Genomic DNA, 20,171 nt, shown 5'->3' on the forward strand with positions numbered 1-20,171 from the left:
CCTTACATGAGCAGTTCTTCCCTAGCCATCTAATTTGTGCCCATTTTGGCAGGCATCTCAGATGGTTGCTTTACTCTCTCTCTCTAGTTTTCCGTAGACTCTGTCTAGTTGATAACGTGCTCTGTTATCCCTTTTTGGGGTGAATAGAACCTTGCTATTTCTGTCATTTTTCTTCCAGTCTTTTAAATGGCTCATTTTTCTTTTAGGAAAAAAGAAGTTCTTTTCAAGCCTGAAGTAAAGTTATTTGCTTCTGTTGACAGACAATGTGGAACTGATACTGAAAACAATTAGTAACCAGCACAGTGTTGAGAGTCAGGACAATGACCAGCCAGACTACGACAGTGTGGCGTCAGACGAAGACACGGATCCGGAAGCCACTGCAAGCAAGGCCCACAGGCAAAAGGTAAGGTGGTGCATTGCACACAGAAAGTGAGCTTATGTTCTTTTTCAGATCTTTCCTCCTAAAAATTTGCCTGATTTGTAAAGCATTTGAGGGCTAGGCCTGGGAAAGGTGCTCTGGAGGTAAAGTTGGGTTTTCTACTAGTTTGGCCCAAGCAAAGGTCAACAAGGTAAATAGTTTTAAAATAGGGGGTCCCTCGCCCCTGAGTCAGTTGCTGACTCACAGCCCGGCTGCAGTATTGACTTTATAAAACCTGTGAGGAGGGACGGGTGGGTTTTATTCTTTCAACAAATGTTTACTTTTGTTGGGTAGTTACCCAAACTTCTCTGGATAATACTCTCCTAAATGATGCCTGGTCTCTTTCCTCTGTGAGGCCGTCCTCACCAAAAGGAGAGGGAACCGCGGTTTGAGGGTCATAAATACAGACAGGAGCGGAGGCGTGGGGGCAGGCCACAGCCTGTCTGCCCACGCAGACACAGCCTGTCGCTGACGGGGAGTGTCAAGGGAGGCTGGAAGGCCCAGGACGTGGGCACGTGGAGAGGCGGGGAGGGGTCAGACTGAGCGGAGGTGAGACGGGCACCTGGGGGATGTCTGGTCACGTGGAGAGGCGGCCTGAAAGGAGAGGGAGTCTGAGCTGTGGCAGAGGGCAGGGGTCACACCGTGCAGGAATGTGACCCCAGACTGAAGAGCCGAGACCTCGGCTGGCAGCGCAGAGCCCAGGAAGCTTTTAGGCAGGGCAGGAAGACCATGTCCACCTTGTTGGGTCCTCTGTTTGGGGAGGACCGTTCTGGTGGGTCAGGAGCGGAGGAAAGGAACCCAGGCAGGGAGGTGCCGACAAGGTCCAAACAAGAGCTGACACAGCTCACCTCAGGGCCTCTTCAGCTGGGAGGGTCTGGATGGAAAAAAAAAGTCACTGTAACAGAGGGTGAGCCCAAGGCCAGGGCAGCAGGGGCCTGGCTGGCCCGCCTACCGCTGAATATCCCAGACCTGGCCCACAGGGGCTCAGCCAACACTTGAGAATGGACAAACAGGAAGACAGGAAAGTCAGGGCTTGGTGACAAGTTAGACACTGGAAGTGGGAAGGTAGATTTACCCGAGTTGTGTCCGGAGTTTTCCAGCTTAAACAGCTGTGCGGGTCAGTGGTGCCACCAGCAGATGCAGGGAACATGGAGGGGACAGCAAGAGTCAGCCGTCCCATCTGAAACGTCTCTGCCAGTCTCCCCAGAAGTGCTGGGTTCAGTCGAATGAAGGCGGGTCATGACTGGACCCTGCACGACAGGGTCCCTGCACTGGCCGGCCTCCCCCTCCTCTGGGCCTTGCATACCCACGCCCTCTAGCTGAGTCCTACCGCAGGCTGGAACGCTGTCCTCCAGACGTCCACCAGACTAGTGACCTCCCCTCCTGCAGGCTGTTGTTCATGTCCCCCGACCCAGCTGTCTAGTTAAAATGCACCCACCCCCACCCGTCTTTCAGCTCCCCAGCCCCTCACTCCTCCTCCATAGCACTTATCACATTCCCCTATACTATGTAGTTATTATTTTTTCCCTCTCTCACTCAGTTGGGATGTAAACACCATGGAAGCAGGAAACTTTTTCTATTTTCTTTTCTTATGTAACCTAAGCCCCTAGAACACTGCCTGGTGCTTAGTAAAAATCTGTCAGAATGAGTGAAATAATGAATCAAAAAAGAAAAATAAACAAGAGAAAGGCAGATGAGATAGGTATACAGAGTCAATGTTAGAGTAGATTTGTGGCCCCACTGTCTGATTGCCAGAAAATACTGACTTGAAAATTTTTCATCTATTATAGGAGCCCTACCTTTCTGTTTTATTTTTGTATTCCTCTCAGAAGCCTTGATTTGGTTTGATTAACTTTGCGATCCAGCTGGCACAGTCAGAATTTGAAATTCTTGAGCTGTTAGTCTTGAATGTTATCATCGTCTCAGATTGTGAACGTTTTCCCCAATTTATTTTTAGAGCCTAGATTCAGATTTATCAGATGGACCAGTCACTGTGCAGGAATTTTTGGAGGTCAAAAACGCTCTAGTGGCTTCTGAGGCCAAGATACAACAGCTAATGAAGGTGAATAACAACTTGAGTGACGAGCTGAGAATTATGCAGAAAAAGGTAACATGTCAATAAATGCCAGGATGGTTGCTCTTTAACCCCATAGTATATAAGGAAGAATCCCAGGCATGATGCTTGTGATCAGAGGGAAGAAAAACAGACCTGAAAATCTCTGGGCCAAGCTGTCTCTTTGGAAGCAGTATGTATTATGGATATTTTCAACGAAGTAGCTTTGATTAGATATAAATCCAGTTTAAGTTTCCCAGGTAGGAGAACATCATAACCTATTAAGTAAGTGTTCATATCAGTTGTAGAAACCCTTGCAAGGATCCTGTGTTTCCTGGGAAGCTAGACACAGCTCCATGGATGTGATTCTTACTGTTTACTGCTTATTTTAATCACACCATGAGACAGAGCAGACGAAAGCCCGGAACAGGGTGTGTGTTCACCAGCATTTCAGAGCCCACCCCATGCCACACACGGGCTGCTGTCCCTGTTCACTCTTGTTTATTGTTACCCACCCCCGGCCTGGCAGCCTAGTCTCACAGTCCCACTGCGCTGTTCGCCAGCTCCTACCACTAATTTATGATGTCCTCAGAGTCGCAGAATAGATACTCAGTATAAGAAAACCTTTCATGTGTACAAGCGAGAACTGTATGCTGGTGAGAGACAATCCCATTTGCTCAGCATTTGCTTGTTTGCCACCTTTTGAGAGAGTCAGAAATACATGAATATATTGATCTCTAAAAAGCGTGTGGCTGACGGTAGCAAAGAAAATGTTTAAGAGAGGATTATGTGTGTCATTCTTTATAAGAATGCTAAGAGGAGGAAGTAGAAAAATTCTAAATTCTGCCCTAGACTTTGTCGGCACTGCTCCCACCATTCAGTGCTCTACAAAACGAGATGCACGCACGCTTCCCTTAACCAGAAACAAAACAAAGTATGTATCTGCATCTTCCTACTGTCACTTGAAGAGTAATGCTTCAGAATCATTACCACCACCAGAGGACACAGCGCACCTTGTTTGTGGCTGGGCCCTTTTCAGCGGTGCTTCCTGAGGGAAGGCTGAAGAACTAAGGGGCCCGTGTGCCTCTGCTTGTCAGGAAAGGACACGGCAGTGCACCCTCACCTGGGGCTTGGTCCAGGACTCTTTTTGAGTCTAGATCATTTTTTGGAGACATTTTGACATAGATGGCTTCAGTACCTGTAATAGAAGGGGATAAGAATACCTGAAGATCAATCAGATTTTAATCAGACATTTGTTCTCTGCCACCCTGGCCCTGTCTAAGGCTGGTGTGCAGCCATGAACAAGACAGACCAAGTGCCCTTTTGCCATAATGTACAGGGCTTGCACTTCTCTCTTCTCTGAAATGTCTTTTGTTTAGTGAATTATAGTTTGTCTCATTAGTTGAACTAAAACATGGATTTGGGGTGACATTTTCTGAAACAAGCTGACTTTGCCACTGCAAATCAGTCTGCTAAGCATTACCATTTTTATTCTGTTATGCTCCTTTTAGTATTTGTAGAAATCACCAGAGATAACTTCGAATCTCTGAAAGCAAATGTCTCGAGCTTCTTTAAGAAATGTTGAGTGGAATTATTTGTCATCATTCGTGGATTATCTCCTTGATTCTTAGAAAATGCTCTTGATTTCTGAAACTGTTATCTGTAACTTTTCATTTCCTGTTGTACTCCTTCCAAACAGAAAAAGTATGGCCTGGTTCTTATTAAGATAAGCATCATTCAGGTTTATCCAAGGACATCTCGCTAAATTCAGAGTACTAAAACTTTTTAAAGTTGAGACCAGCTGAGATCTCGCACATTCAGGTGAGATCCAGACTGGATGTTCTAGAGTGAAAAGTGTGAAGATAAAGTTTCAGATTTCAAGACCTTGTCTAAAATCTTCTAGGAGGTTTCCACATAGATAAGCACATGACCAGATCCCCCCGTCCTTCACTGAGGGCCGTGTGTCAGTTATGTTCCTCACTGTCTGGCCCTCGACCATTTATTTCACTTTAGAACATGGGTTCCCTAGTAAGTAGTTTTGACAGGCACGTTATGCCTGTCTGTCTCCTGGAATGTAGCACTTTTCAGTAGGTGCTTATTACTTTGCAGCCATTCTATCCTTGGAAAGGGAGTTGCAGATACAAGTTATGGCCTGAAGCACAGGTGTAGAAGCATCCTCTCATTTCTCAAGGGTCATGCTTCGAGAAAATAGAAAACAAGGGTATTTCTGTGGCAAAGTCAGTAAGTCAGACTTTCACAGGCGTTTGGCACTACTGATATAAAGTATATGGAACTCGTTTATTCAGTGAAGAAACATTGATTTTATTTCAAATTCAGGTAAAGTTTTTTAATACAGTAGTCAACAAAGTAGCATGATTTGTGTCTGATCTTTCACATTTAACAGTTGCTTGGAAAAGATGCTAATTAATGAAGAGGAGCAGCCACTATTGGTGTATTTGTCACAGAGCGGTGCTTTCTAAATAGAAATTGAAAGTAACTCCTAACACTGAATGGGTTGGCTATTGGAAAAAAGTAATGATCTTCTGGTGCAGACACAGTTGCTTGTGGACTTGAGCCTTGGCCCCGGTGGGGAATTTGGTCAGATTTTTGCTTTCTCTCAAGGAGTAGACAGCTGAACTCATACCACACCCAGCTTATAAAATGCCCTGGAGGATGGAGGAGCACCAGAGGGGAAGGACGTTGTACAGCCTGGACTCAGTTACTTGTGTCTAACATGCCAGATGGCTAAAGAGGAACCCAATTCCTTGCCGATCCCTGTAACTCTAATTCATCCAGCACCATGAAGCAGCCTGCATGTGAGCAATGGGAAGAGCATTCAGGGCCTCCAGGTGCCAGCCTCTAACTAAAATGGGGTGGTGCCAGGCAGCTTAGCGTGTTTAAAGCTGACACCATCACGGTCGCATTTCTGGGTGACAGAGCCAAAGGAGAGCGAGGCCAGGTCTTCCGGCCCTGGCTGAAAGATGACTGATCACCAGAGGGCGGCGCGCGCCAGTGGAGCGTTCAGATGAAGATGTTGATAGTTCAGTAGGCCTCCGGTTCTCTTCATGATATGTTTATAGAGCAAATTTACCATGATCCGGTTCCCTCTCTTTAAGGAAAAAAAAAATACTCAGTTGTTTGGAATTTCAAAGAATATATTATATAATAAAAACTTGTTGATCTTAATTTTTCCTGTTGGCTTTTTGGGCAGCAATAGCTCATCTGATTTTTTTTTTTTTTCCGTAAACTGGATTTCACTGTCTTTCTTGCTTTGCAAAGAACTCTAAGTTATCTTTGTGCTGCTTCCATGGTGTCTGCTGACATTTTTGGCATTTCTAAATTGCTCAGGGGCTCATCTGAAAAGCAAGTTACCAAAGTGATGTCTTAATGATCTCAAGCTCTTGCTTGAAACAGCCTTACCTAAGTGATGTCTTAATGATCTCAAGCTCTTGCTTGAAATAGCCTTAGAAACAGCCTGCCTGCAGACATTTTCCAGGGCCACCATGACCAGTCTTTAAGCCTTGAGATATTTTGCTTTTAAAAAGTCCAAACTGCAACTTTTCCACAGTCAGAATTGATTTCATTTGCTTAAGTGATTAAGTGAGTTGATTGCATTTCACTCATTCTAGAAGAAAGAGTTTGTGTTTGTGGTTGCCTTTGACTTTCAGCTCAGCAAGCTGTTACTGTTGTTATTGTTAAAGCTGGTAGTCGTATGCGTTTACTTGGTGTTTGCTTTTTCTGCTTGCTATAGAAAAACACAGTCCCACTGCCAAACATGTCTTTCAGCTTCAAACACTCCAGAGTGAAAATTCGAACCTCAGGAAACAGGCCACAACCAATATATATCAGGTGCAAACTGGTTCTGAGTACACAGACACTTCCAACCACTCTTCCTTAAAGCGACGTCCGTCTGCCCGGGGCAGTAGGCCCATGTCCATGTACGAGACAGGATCGGGTCAGAAACCCTATCTCCCAATGGGAGAAGTGAACCATCCCGAAGAGAGCAGGACGAGACTCCAGCCTTTCCCGGCGCACGTAAGTACCACCACCAGCGCTTCCACTCTTTACTCTCTGTCCAGCCTGACCCCTGCCTTCCCTCTTCTCAGCTTGCAGATCCCCAGTCTCCGCTTTGCCAAATTGGGCTACGAGAACCGTCCTTGTGTTTGCTGTATTAGGATGTCGACAGGTGCTTGTGGTGTTCCCACAAGCCGTCAGGGCCCGTGGCCGAAGGTGTCCCAGCAGCTCTGGGGATTCTGGCTCTTGCTCGGCCCTCTCTCCCCCTTTTTCTGCCCCATATCCATAGTATATTTCCCGGGTGGCCACTGTTGGAACTTTTTTGGTTATGAACTTCCTTCCCCATATCCAAAACCAAAAATTTATAAAGGTTACCACTGGAAGAAAGTACCATCTTCTTCCAGGTAGGCGGGCACATGCCCACTTATGCAGCAGAGCCCTTGGAATTCAGAGTGCCTTCTCCACTTCTCCGAGTGGAGCGGGCGGCGTCTGTGGCCTGGGGGTGCAGGCCTGGTCGGAAGCCTGTGGGCCTCGGCAGCCCTGCACCTGTGGTCAGTGTGCCGGCTTAGCTGCTGCCTCCTCCTCCTCCCTTGTGGGGAAAAAGTGTTGTTTTTTCATTTCATGAGAACGAGATGTAAAAACTCCTGTATCAACTTTACCTGCTTTATGTTCCAAAGATGGTATTCTGTAACAGGCTGCTAACACTCTTGCTTTTCCCATGGAAGAAGTATTGTGTTGTGAGGTTTTCAAATTTTATATCTTTTGGATTAATTTATTTTAAAAACCTATGTTTTGACAAAATGTTGTCTGCATTTTGAACCTACGTGATTTTATTTTTTCAGAGAGTAATACTTTCTTTTTGAACGTCAGTTGCTCTTCAGTCCACTTTTATAGGAATTTCCAAAAAAGTTCTCAGAGTCAATAGTAAAGAATATGGCCTTGGAAATTATACCCTATTCAATTTTGTCAAGGTTTAGTGTGATAAAATTACAGTGTTGTTATATTGTAATTGGGAATCTGCTGCTTCAGCTTTTAAAGTTGTTTGGGCTAAACATTCTAAAACAATTGATTCAACACATTTGGTGTAATGGGAATGCCATTGAACTAAGAATCTTATTTTTGTATAACTGAGAACAAAATTTAGGAAAAGCCACTTTGTTCATTTTCACAGTGTACTTTTTGATTTTAAAAACATTTAAAATGTAAAAATGTCTTATTTTAAAAGTTCCATATCTGTACTGTATCTGATATACATAAACCAACTTTAAATCATTTGTATAGATTTTCATTTCATATCATCTGTCCTGATTAAAAAACAAATACTTGTTTAAGACTATTAAAAAAAAAAAAAAAGAAACCATTGGCACAATTGACAGATTATGCTAGGTACTGTCTTTTCCCTCATGGAAAAGTAGCCTTACAGATTCCAAGTAATTTCCGAGAGGCATTTATTTCACTGAGGGATTAAACATCTCTGGGGATCTGTCGTTGGCTAGCGTGGGCGTTTCAGCACTGATCCCACGTAGTGAGTTGCTCCTTAGGAGTCTTTTAACTGGGAACCCAGGTGAAGCCAGGGTGGGTGGTGGGGTTTCATGCTTGTTTTGTGTTTTCCCGAGTGTGTCTCTTTTTCCCCTTCCAGATCGGGAGGAGTGCGTTTGTGACCTCCTCTTCATCTCTGCCTTCCTTCCCCTCAACACTGTCCTGGTCGAGGGACGAGAGCACCCGAAGGGTTAAGTACACTGAATGGTCTGCTCTCTGGAGGAGGGGCCTTGCTCCTGGGCGCTTGGTGCTTCTCCTGGCCCTCCCTCCTCCACTAACCACCTTCTGTCCTGCATGAGGCCTCGCACGCACACCCGCACTCATGTCTGCGGGAGAGGGCCTCCCTCTAGCTCACTCCACATCGCTCAGTCTCACGTGACATTTAACACAGTCCACAGTTCGCCCTGTAACGTTGATTCTGAACGTTCTGTCTTTTTAAATAATCAGAAAATTAGCTGGCTGCTGGTTAAACATAATATGGCAAATCTGTGCAATTTTGTTGAGAGTGTTATTAGGACTAACAGAAATGCTGAGTCACCGTGTTTCTTTTTTTTTTTTTTCAACGTCTTGACGTGTTATGTCAGCACCTGACTTGACAGACCCAGGTTTTGCAGTCCCTGCATTCCACATCCGGATTGGAGGTGTAGGTAGCTGTTAGTACAAAGCTGTTCACTCTTAGTTGGTCAAGTCCAACTTGCCAGTGTATAATTTACATTCCCAGTAACAGCATGTGATTCAGGTAAGCTCCCTTTAGAGTAGCCAGGCAGCAAGTATTTATTAAGCACTTCATCCACACCCTGCCTTTCAGAAAGTCAATTAAAGAGTCCTAGGAAGTTAGGTGACACCCCTGCTCCCAAAGGCCCTGTCAGTTTAAAAAATGCCTTGATGCATGAAGAGTACATGACAGCAAACTGGGAAAGTCATAGAAGAGCACAGGCTTTGAAAACCTGTGTTCAGGTCCTGGCTCTCGCGCCTTTTACTGGAAGGATGGTGTCCCTAAAGTGAAAGGAGGGAGGGAGGCTGTGGGTGAGGGACCACCTTTACAGACCAGGGGGGATTTGCACAGGCCTTTGTCTATTCCCTCCGCGTTTGGCTGGAACTACGGAGAGTCTTCTTTCCCACTCAGGAGGGATTTCCCAGTGCCTCACAGCTCATTGTGGCCCTTCAGGGGCTCTTTTCTGCATGTTTGAGGTAACCTATTGAAAGGAAGCCTCTTGGCGTGTGTATGCTGCTATCCTCTGAGCAGTTCTGAGGTCGAACTGCACTGGTTTTACTAGAGTATTTCACTTAAGGACTTTCCTGGTGGCTGAGTGCTAAAGACTCTACCTGCAATGTAGGAGACCCAGGTTTCATCCCGGGGCAGCTAAACAGAAATGATATCTTTCTTGAAATGTTGCTAAGAGTCAGGTAAACCTTTTTGTCCGCTGTGAAAGTTTGTGTTTTTTTTTAAATTTTTGGTAGTTTTGAGAATTATTGCCAGGACTGCTTGCTGAGACAGTGATTTATACACGTCATTTACACTGGTGATCCCAGTTGCTCCTGACAGCTGCGTCATGAGTTTAGGTTTTTATTGGCACATCTGTATTCAGAGAAAGCTACCACTCTCTTAAATAAACTGAACCAGCACCAACTATAAGGTAACTTTTCTATTAACAGCTTTAAGAGAGCAGCACTTTTAACTAATAGACCTGAGTTCTGCATGTTGACAGTAATCTCCTTAAAATTAACACTGATTAATTTGAAAGCCCGAAATATGCTTTTGTTGACAACAATGAAGGATTTAATGTAAGTAACCGATTTCCTGGGTGGTTATTGCTGTACATTGTTATCTGTATTCAAGAAGCATTTCCTGAGTACTTTAATCAGATAGATGAGTCATTACTCTTGTAACATGCTTCAATTAAACTTGGTACTTTTGATCATGGGTGATACATTTGATTTGTAATTGTCAAATTTACATCAAGGAAGGCAAAAAGATCCATTGTAAATAGATGGGATTTTTCTGGGCTTAATTCTGTTTTCTAGCTTTTTCACTGGAACTACTCTGGACAAATTTCTCAATCCTTATTTAAATGCAAGTGTTTCACATTCTATTTTATGCTCTATATATGTGTACACACACGGAAGCACACAGTCATCTTTGTGTGTATGTATATATAAAAACTAAAGGAAAAGGAATTTAAAGATTATTCAAACATGCACTGTGAAAGGTAAGAGGAGTTTGTTTGTTTTTTGGTTTTGTTTTGTCTTGGTTTTGTTTTGTTTTTTTGAAATATCTCTGGAAGAGCCTGGTTTCACTGTTCCCTTCCTGGGATATAGTGCCTGCTTTGGTCTTTCATCTAGACAGCCAGTAGCCACTAACTCACTGATTGGCTCATGAAGCCAGATCAGAGGCAGTAAGTGAAGCAGCGCTGCTTGCTGGTAGGAGATCGAAACAGCGGGATCTTGAATGTTGTAGTTTTTACAGAACTTAGCTCTGCGGACTGTCTGTGCAGCTGCCAGCCAACACTTTCAATCACTTGCCAGATGAACTCAAGCACAGACTCTTTAGAAGCCCATCGCAAGTGTCTTGTGTTAAGTGGCTGGAACCAAATAGAGCATCTAAGGGAGACGCGAAAGACCTCAGCGCACACACAGAAAGAGCGTTCTACCTGGGAGAGATCAGAGAGAGGCTAGCAGGCAACACATATTCTGATAGAGAAGGAAATAAACCATTTCTGGATCCACTGTTTACCAGTTACTAAAAATTTTTTCTTAATTAAAAAAACTTTTTTTGGCCTTACCCATAGCTTGTGAGGTCATAATTCCCCAACCAGGGAACAAACCCAGGCCCTGGGCAGTGAAAGCACCAAGTCCTAATAGTATTCTGCTTCTAGAGAAGCAGAATAGGGGCTGCCTGCCTGCCTGCTCACATAGGCCTTCAGAAGGCCAAGCAGCATGATCAGTAAGGACCAAATAATTAAACTTTAGGGAGGCTTTCTTAACTGACTTAGTCTAAGGGAACCATTCTTATGAGTGAAGCTACAGGGACTCCATGTGTTTAAAACAGGGCTCTGAATTTACACATGAAGAAATTCTGAATTTGCAGCTATCTCTTACTACAGCTGCAATAAAATTCCTTAGTCACATGTTTTGATTCACTTGGATTAAATTCAGGGTATAGAACTAGAAATAGCTCATGTTTGTCTTTTGCAATTGGTAATCAACCTAGGTTTTAAATCGGCTTCCACAGATTTCTATTCAAATGAAGAAATTCTCAAGCACTGTGGATAAATGAGAGGAAATCCTCTGTATTAAATACTCCAGAACTAACACAGTTCCCTTCAAAGGAATGTGGTCCCCTCTAAATGTAGTACTCCCCCACCCCACCCTGAAGGCCCTGTACTTAGTGGTGCTGCCATTGCTCAAAACAGTTCAAGGGTTCCTGCATCCCTTTTATTTTACGCTGTATCTTTATGTTTTAAGGGATAGATGTTTGGGGAGACTGATGAAAATGTTTGGAAACCAGTTGTCACACCGGCTTGATCCATTTTGGCCCACAAACAATGTGTGGCAATGAATGAGTGATGTCTGGCTTCCTCTTGTGGCTCACAGAAGCCGTCTCTAAGGGTGGTTCTTGGAGGGCCAGATTGAGAGCAGTGGTGGATCTCAGAACCCCGAGCTGGGGCATCGCAGGCAGCAGGAGACGGAGGCTCCAGGTTTTGGTCCAGGTTTTCTGCTGACTTTTTGGCCTTAGGGGTGACCCCCGGCTCTTTTGGCCCTTTCTTTTCCCATCTGGTATTAGACCAGCTAATCTGCAAGCAGCTCCCAGCACTGACAATCCAATCTATGATATGGCATGTTTGCTTCTTAAATGGGTCTCTTTATATTATGGTTAAACTCCATACTTCTTAGCTAAACGTGAGTGTTGCCTTGCGTGTCTCTGTTAATTTGTATCAGGGATCTGGGTGCAGAGCAGCTAAGGAGTGAAGATGAAGATGGGGTAGAATAGGAAAGAAAGCATTTCTGGATCCACTGTTCATCAGTTACTAAAAAAATTTTTTTTAATTAAAACTTTTTTTTTTGGCCTTGAACATAGCTTGTGGGGTCATAATTCCCCAACCAGGGATCAAACGCAGGCCCTGGGCAGTGAAAACACCAAGTCCTAACCACTGAACCACCAGGGAATTCCCTGTTACTAAATTTTTAATAGAGCATTGGCCCCTGTCCCAGATGAAGTCTAGGGCATGAAGGCCATGTGGCCTGACAGGTAAGGATTCCTGGGAGGGCACTCAGGAAGCATCTGGTGCTCTCAGCTAATGGGATCACGTTTCCTCTTGTAGGCATCCCGGCTGGAGAAGCAGAATAGCACACCTGAGAGTGACTACGACAACACTCCCAACGACAGGGACCTGGATGACATGGGGTACTTGTGCAGGAGGAAGGCCTCGGGGCTGGGCTCTTTAACCAGAAACCTAACAGCTTGGTCACGCCCTTTACCACCTCCACCTGCTTCTCTGTTCTCAGACCCTTAAGGTCCTCAGATACCGAGACATAAGTTCACAGTTCACACCTTTTCTCATCTCACCTGATTGTCCCAGGGGCCCTTTTTCCTTTTACCAGCAGGTTAGACTCATCTCTGAGTCTCTGTATTATGCTTAAAGTCAGTCCTTCACTTCAAGTCAACGTTAGGTTATACCCTGCATCTCTGTCCCAAGAATTGCCTTGATTCAAATGACTTGATAACCACACACGCTCCCCATTCTGTTTGCTCCCTCCCTTTCCCCATCATTAGCCTTCCTATGAGGGCCATCCCATTCAGCCTCATGGTAGAATGAAGCCGCCTCCTCGTGAGCAGTGGCTGCTGCTGCTCAACGAGCCTTACCCCGAGTCTCCTGCCAGACAGGATAAAGGAAACCACAGTAGCAGCCCGCTCGTGCCTCCAGCAGATGCACACACCGCGGCTCCTAGAAGCAGAGAGACCGCCCATCAGCACCTGTCACGTTTAACCACTTCTTTAACGCTCACAGGTCAAGCAGGAAAGGAAGGCAGAGGAGCTCGGTGTGGCAGAGTGACAGCTCAGGCCCAGACACGGCAGAGCCCCATGTGGCCCCTAGCCCCATCCTCCCCAGCACCGAAGACGTCATCCGGAAGACAGAGCAGATCACCAAAAACATACAGGAGCTCCTAAGGGCAGCCCAAGAAAATAAACATGACAGGTAAGGGGGCTTGAGAATCCCGCCTGGCGCTCTGGGAGAGATGCTGCCGCTCTGGTTACAGACGGGACTGGGTTTTAACATGCTGACATCAGAAGGTCGGAAGTTTCAGGTTTACTTAAGACATTTAAAAACAAATATGTAAATTTGGGGGTTTTTTGTTTGTTTTCTACGGTACTTTTTTTTCTTTTTAAAAAATTTATTTTTAATTTAAGGATAATTGCTTTACAATATCGGTTTCCTTTCTGCCACACATGAACATGAATTAGCTTTAGATGTATATGTCTCCTCCTTCTTGAACCTTCCTCCCACCTCCCACTCTTTACCATCCCTCCAGGGGGTCACAGAGCCCCGGTTTGAGTTCCCTGAGTCCTACAGCAAATTTCCACTGGCTATCTGTTTTATATATGGTAGTGTATATGCTTCCATGCTACTCTCTCCATTCGTCTCACCTGTTTTATATGGTATTTTTAATCTTTCATTTTCTCACGAAATGCTCAGAATAAAACTGCATCTAGAGATAGAATTACAGCATCTTTGGGGTGGTGACATTCCTAGTTCTTGAGGTGAAAGAAGCTGCCTCAAAACTGGCAACAGATTCTCCCGGCCGCTCTGCCTAGCTGGGGAGGAGTGTGTGCCATAGATTTCCTGAAATGAACCTGATTTCTTACCCAGCTCCCTCACATGTGCATGTGCACGTCTAGGAAGCAAGTGGTTTACAAATAAAAGTGGGTCTAATCATCACCCCAAATCATTCTCTGCTCCTGAAAGAAAAACCTGCTCAGTCTGGGCAGAACGGCATCCCGCAGAGTTCTTTGCAGCTGCAGAGAAGGGCCCGGCCCCTGTTATCACCCGCCCCTCTCCTCTTGGGTAGGTTATTAGCAGTTGAGAGTTGACCCTAGTTTCAGGTGGCGGCCGGCCTGCTCCAGACACGTTTAACATCATCCCACTGAATTTGTGAAAGCAGCAGAATTTGATCAAAATCCAGGAAAACCTCATTTTTTTCAGTAGGTCAGCAAAATTTGGCCTTCCCAGGTGGCCCAGTGGTAAAGAATCCAGATGTGAGTTCGATCCCTGGGTTGGGAAGATCCCCTGGAGGAGGAAATGGCAGCCCACTCCAGTGTTCTTGCCTGGTGAATCCCATGGACGGAGGAGCCTGGCGGGCTTACAGTCCATAGGGTCGCAAGAGTCAGAAGCAACTCAGCGACTAACCGACAGCAAAGTTTAGTGCTTCCGTGAAGAAGTTCTCTTTATGCCTTTGCACAAACAGAAGTTGTTTGAGGAGCACAGCACTGCCCTCCTTTTTCCTCTGTGCTCCCTTCCACAGAAAGATGGGCCGGTGTCTCTTGCAGTCTCTGTGTCCCTGGCAGCGTCACGTTCACCTCCCCATTTTCCACCCTTTTCGTTTTGCTGTACAGCTCAGACTTCTCCCAGTGGCGTCATTTCCCCCTCACCAGGAGGGGAGCGGGCAGTGTTTATTACCAGAGCAGAATTAGTCTTCATGGGTGGATGGCTGGAGCAGCCTCAGAGAAAAAGAGGAACCTACACGATTTCTCAGCCTCCTTCCATGACAATCATATAACTGTTCATCTCTCCTTCCCCGGGACATCCTGTTCGTCACATGCCCCTCCTGCCTCACACGCTATAGATGTGCAGTACCTCTGCTCAGCACCGCGGCCTGGACAGCAGGCCCCTTTATTCCCTTATTACATGAAGCAAAACGTTTCCCACCTTCCCATGTATGGTCTGTTAGGGTCCCTCGATAACATGGTAAACCCCTCCCCTGGCGCTCTCCCACTGCCGAGCAACACGCTTCACTTCCCATCTCACCCAGCTCGGAAGTGCCCCGCTCGTATTGCAAATGACCAAAAAAACATGCTTACGTTATGTTTCTTTCTTTGATGGTTGTCAAGAATATAAATGTGTGTCCTGGGGCTGTTTCCTGGCTTCAAAGATCGCAATATGGTGCTTGGTACAATCTGGGAAGTTTTTTTTTTTTTTCTTTTTAAGATGTACAAATCCATTCAGTGTATGTTGTGATCTCAGTGTTCTGTGGTTCCACCAGGCTGTTATGTACGTCGCCTGCATTCATACCTGGAGGCTGGTTTTATATAATGGAATCAACTTTGAAGGATGGGGGCCCCGGCTTTATCCCCGAGTGCCTTGTGTTGGTGTGGGATCCACAGCAGGCTGGCTGTGGCCTCAGCCCCTTTATTACGGGAGTGTTCTCTGTCTCTGAATTATTTTTGCTGTCTTTGAATAACCTTTTCAATATTCTTGCAGTTATATTCCCTGCTCAGAGAGGATACATGTGGCTGTTACAGAAATGGCAGCGTTATTCCCCAAAGTAAGTCACTCCCTGCTAACTTGGTTTGGATTCTTTTCAATGAGCTCCAAGAAATTTCTTGATGACCTTTACATTATATTCATCTTTTTTTGTAGCACAGAGAGTTTTAAATATGCAAACAGCCATATAGAGCTATTGGTTTGGGTTTAATAAGACAAGAATGTATGAGCCAAATGCTGCAAGGCAAAGCATTAATAGAAAAAAAACTTTATCTGGAATATTTCACCTGTGTAAATAATTTTTCGAATGCTGCTTCAGAATAGCACTAGTAAATGCATACTGCTAAATATACTGCGTGCACTCTGAACTTTGAGTCAGAGCCCCCAGAATCCCCTACACTGCGGGTTGCCAAACTTGTGGTCTTTCACACATCCCCAGTAAAAACATGCAGGACACAACTGCGGAATAGTTTGAGTTGTCTTCCGAGGAATGCTAGTCCCTGTTCTCGGAGGTGTCCGCCCTGCAGTCCATGGCGAACGCCTGTTTTTTTGTTTAGAAACCCAAGTCCGACATGGTGAGGACCTCCCTCCGCTTACTGACGTCCAGTGCCTACCGACTGCAGTCAGAATGCAAGAAGACCCTCCCGGGGGACCCGGGCCCGCCCACGGACATCCAGCTGGTCACGCAGCAGGTCATCCAGTGTGCCTACGACATCGCCAAGGCCGCCAAGCAGCTGGTCACCATCACCACCAAAGAGAACAACAACTGAACGGCAGGGCTGGCCCTTCTGTTTTCTAAGCTTTTCCAAGTCCGGTTTCCACTTTAGACATGGAACTCTTGCGATTTTTGCAGATACAAACATTTAATGAAAGTTTAAAACTTTTTAAAAAGAAAACTCAGTATTATTTTTGCATGTTTTCTAACAAATTTTCAACTATTAATTTAACCCACTTGCCTTATTTTGTGCCTGTCTGCCAGTTTACCTTCTGACGTTCTGTTGTGCTGTCCGTGACCGTTGAGTTAACGATCATAGACACCCGAAAGCAGAGCTTTGTTGTTTAAAGTTTGTTAGACCTTCTCCATCCCTTCAGACTCCTTGCCTGTGGCTAAAACTATAAGTGAGGTTCTTAGTGAAACATTCTCTGGAGAGAGTTGTCTGATCCCTGTCAAGCATTGTGCAATAAGCAAGTTTTCCAGGCTCTACTGCAGAACCTCTTTAAGTTTGGGGTATCTCCAAGCAGGCGTGTAGAGAAAGGACTTTGCCGCTTTCTAAAACTAGCGTAGCAGTCTCTCTCGGGAGGGAACAATGAAGTGCTCCGTTTACCCGTCCTGCCACACTTGGTGTTCTCTCAGCTAATTTTTCTGTCTTGTCTTCTGTCCGTTTCTGTTTTACTGTCACCCCTAAGTCCCCATAGCGATAAGCACTCGCCCTCCGTGTCCTGTGTGCCTTGGCCACGTTGTCACGTACAGGCTGAGGACCCCCAGCCCCACGAGCCATAGCTAATTTCGTCCCACCCTTCAGATAGCACTGCCGTAAACTGTGACGAGAGAAATGGCCTACTCCCCTCACTCCTTTAGCCGCTTAAAGCCTTCTCACACGACCAGCCCCGCACGTCTCACCACCTTTAAGGACTTCAGGTAAGGTAAGATGCGTACAGTCACCGGGATTCGCTTCTCCTCTGGCGCCTCCTCGCTGGTACTTCAGCATCAGACATCACATTTCAGGAATTCCCTGCAGAGCGCTCTAGGTGACCGTGCGCTATCCCAAGGCTACAAAAGCCTGCAGGTGTAAGGTCTGGGATGCCCTGAGGTTGCCTTCTAAGAAGAGCTGGGTCGTTCTGGAAGCTTAAAGTGTATTCCTTCCTGCTCGTGGCCACTGTTTTGTATGGGCGTGGCTCAGACCCTGACCTCAACCAGCGGGGCCAGGCAGTAGTGACAATGAATGAAGCGAGCCAGGTGCCAGGGAGGGACAGCAAGGAGCCCACGGCATGTCAGTGGGGACAGCAGCTGCCCAGCTCCACTCAGGCTGCCGTGTAAATAAAACGGGCCTGGAGTTGCTGAAGCTTTTGACTTGTCAGAAGACATCAGGTGTTTCTGTGCCATCTCTCCATCTGTAATCGTCGGTGACTCGTCTAAACGTGTTCACAGCACGCGTGTGGGCACGCTGCGGCCTGGAGGCTGCTGGTTCCCGGCTCTGCTGTGGATCGCGAGGCCTGGCTTCCCTGGCCTCCCGGGGTTTAGCCTCTGAGCCTCATCACCTTTTGTGGGGCTGCCGCACCCTCTGTTAAAGTTGCTGTTGGTCCTTGTTTCGCCATCTGTTCTGTCCCGTAGCGCTCGTTCACACACATGGAAAAGTCAAAATCATCACAGTTGCCCCAAAACATGCTCGGTAAGCCTGTATTTTCACAGAACTGTTTGAATCACAAACACCTTTGTAGCCTGACTGAATGCTGTCAGAAGGAGTACGGTGATGGTATTTGGTTACTAAGTCACTGTGCTGGGTGCTTTCGCCGGCTTTTGCTCTGCTGAGTAGCGTGGGGAAAGGGTCCACGTCTCCAAGATTTGTCTGCACAAACCTAAGTGCCACGCTCTTGTCAGATGCTGAGGGGCGTCTTCTCAAAGGAGGTCTTCTACCTCCACTTCACGCACCGTCTGAGAACCATCTCTGCACGCTGCACGGACAGGCTGTCCCTCCTCTTCCTGGCGAGCACCTGCTCTTCTTCCCGGCCAACACCTGCTCTTCTTCCCGGCCAACACAGGCTCCTTGGGCAAGGCCCGGCGCAGCCTTGGGTCGGTGCCCTTGGCCGCCTCTGTCGGGAGGACAGCCTTCTGGATGATGAGTTGCTGCAGTGGGTAAAGCAGCATCTTCACGGGCACACTCAGGACCTGGAGTGGGGGATGTCATTTTGTGCCCCTGGAGAAAGTCAAGGAACATGGGGACCAGCAAAGCATGCACAGCCGTGAGCACACCACAGGAGTTCGCCCTGCTGACCCACAGTGCCAGCACTTGGGAAGGGACGCTCCCAGGTGGAGTGACACCCAGCGACAGGAGGGCTGAGGGGGACCCTTCTCCTCCAGCCCGCTGCGTGTTTCCTTGAGGCCAGGGTCGGAGACCCACAGGGCCTGTGGACATTCTCACCTCGTCTCAGCAGCCGTTCACCACCTTTTGCACAGGGGTTCCCGGGCCTTACACTGACGTCTGAGCTCTGTCATGTCATCCTCTTTCCCTTGATTCTCAAATCCCTGCCCCCTCAGATGCCCTAAGGAGCTGGGAGGACACAGGTAGGAAAGCGACCGGGAGGCAGCTCCACCTGAGCGCCTCCCGCTGAAGTCCTCCTCTGCTTCGGAACACAAATAGTTCTTATTTGCCAAAGAACAACGACTCGGACCCAAAGACTAAACACAGCATTTCACGGATGGGAACTGGAAACGCACAACTCAGGAGCTGTCCTCCGACTCCCCCAGCGATTTCAGCTGCAGAACCCGAGCGAGCCCAGCTCGGGTCTGTCCCCCACAGCCGCCCTGAGCTCCCCATGCAGAGGGTCTTCCTTCTTTCCTTGTCCTGGTTGAAGGTCACCTTGATTTTCCAAAAGAAAATGCTGCATAGGAAAAATGAAATGCCTTTTATCCCAGTGTCTTCTATCCATGTCACCCATGATTCTGTACTTATTTTTCCTGTTCGTTGTACATTTGTATCCCTGTAATTATTGTTCAACCCTGTAAGCGTTGTAAAATCGTTTTGGAATTTGTGCCTGCTAGTTATGCAATAAACAGGCTATGTAAGTGTCCTTGGGGTACCGTGTCTGCCATCAATTAGCTGATGTTTCCAGATACTCGGTCAAAGTTCTGAGGAAGTTGTCCCCATGGAAACCCGTCTTCCGTGGGAGGCAGTACTGCAGGTGCTTCCACCCTGGGAGCTCTGTCAATGGCCTTGTCCTCTGTTCTCAGCAGACAGCTTTCTTACAAGAGGTACTGCATCATGGGGTCACTTCCAGGTATCTGATAGTGAGGCCTTTACTCCTCACGTTAGATTTTTAAAATTCAGCGAAAGCCAGCCAAGCACAGGTGCCGTCACCTCTCCTGAGTAACCGGGGCACAGTCTTCTTTTGCCAAGAAGTTGTGTCTTACCCTTGAGCCCCAGGTGCCAGGACTCCCGCAGCGTCTATGAAATAACTGACTGAAAGGACTGTCCACTGGCTCCCAAGCACCATGGGCAGTGCTCTGCCAGCCATGGGGCTACACAGAGGCCACTGGCCTCACCACAGGGACAGGTCGGGGGCCATCTGAGGGTGACGCGCCGAGAGGCTGTCCAGGAGCTGTCTCCGTGGCCAGAGCCATCGAGATGGCACGGACTCCACAGCTTTCTGGGGTCATGTGGCAGCTCACCACACAGCAGCTCCCTGGCGGAGGGGGCGCTGCGGACAAGGGGAGGTCTGGGGAAGCTGGGCTTCATCCTCCCGCCCCCGCTCCTAGGCCCTTACTCACAAGCAGTTTTCCTGACCACACTCCCCAGAATTCTCAGCCCATCTCCCACCCCAGTGCAGCTGCTCCCCGAAACTCCTCTTCCCCCCTCACCCCTTCCCACACCTTCCCTTCTTGGGATTCGTCTTCCCCCTTCTGTCTGTCCCCTCTCAGGCCTCTCTCTTCCTCCCCAGTCCTTGTAGC

General features: G+C 47.0%; 1 protein-coding gene across 15 annotated transcripts in view; it reads left to right on the forward strand.

The window, feature by feature from the left end:
• The window catches only part of GIT2 (GIT ArfGAP 2), a 42,673-nt gene extending 23,379 nt beyond the window's left edge, over positions 1–19,294 (forward strand). For 2 of the 15 annotated variants that reach the window (XM_086348329.1, XM_086348330.1), the window contains exons 13-20: positions 261–403; positions 2,376–2,525; positions 6,258–6,506; positions 8,125–8,214; positions 12,347–12,429; positions 13,034–13,222; positions 15,503–15,566; positions 16,063–19,294. In XM_086348329.1, the coding sequence (XP_086204455.1) occupies positions 261–403; positions 2,376–2,525; positions 6,258–6,506; positions 8,125–8,214; positions 12,347–12,429; positions 13,034–13,222; positions 15,503–15,566; positions 16,063–16,275 (1,181 nt within the window). In that variant the 3' untranslated portion in view covers positions 16,276–19,294. Of the gene's footprint in view, positions 1–260; positions 404–2,375; positions 2,526–4,875; positions 5,658–6,257; positions 6,507–8,124; positions 8,215–12,346; positions 12,430–13,033; positions 13,223–15,502; positions 15,567–16,062 lie in introns of those variants that run through there. The other 13 variants (XM_086348331.1, XM_086348332.1, XM_086348333.1 and 10 more) reach the window with 7 other exon arrangements.
• Positions 19,295–20,171: the final 877 nt, after the last annotated feature.

The sequence above is a fragment of the Bos grunniens genome, chromosome 17 (genome assembly GCF_055505025.1).
Source record: "Bos grunniens cultivar Pamir isolate PY7600 chromosome 17, Bosgru_T2T1.0, whole genome shotgun sequence".
In the NCBI taxonomy this organism is placed as follows: Eukaryota; Metazoa; Chordata; class Mammalia; order Artiodactyla; family Bovidae; genus Bos; species Bos grunniens.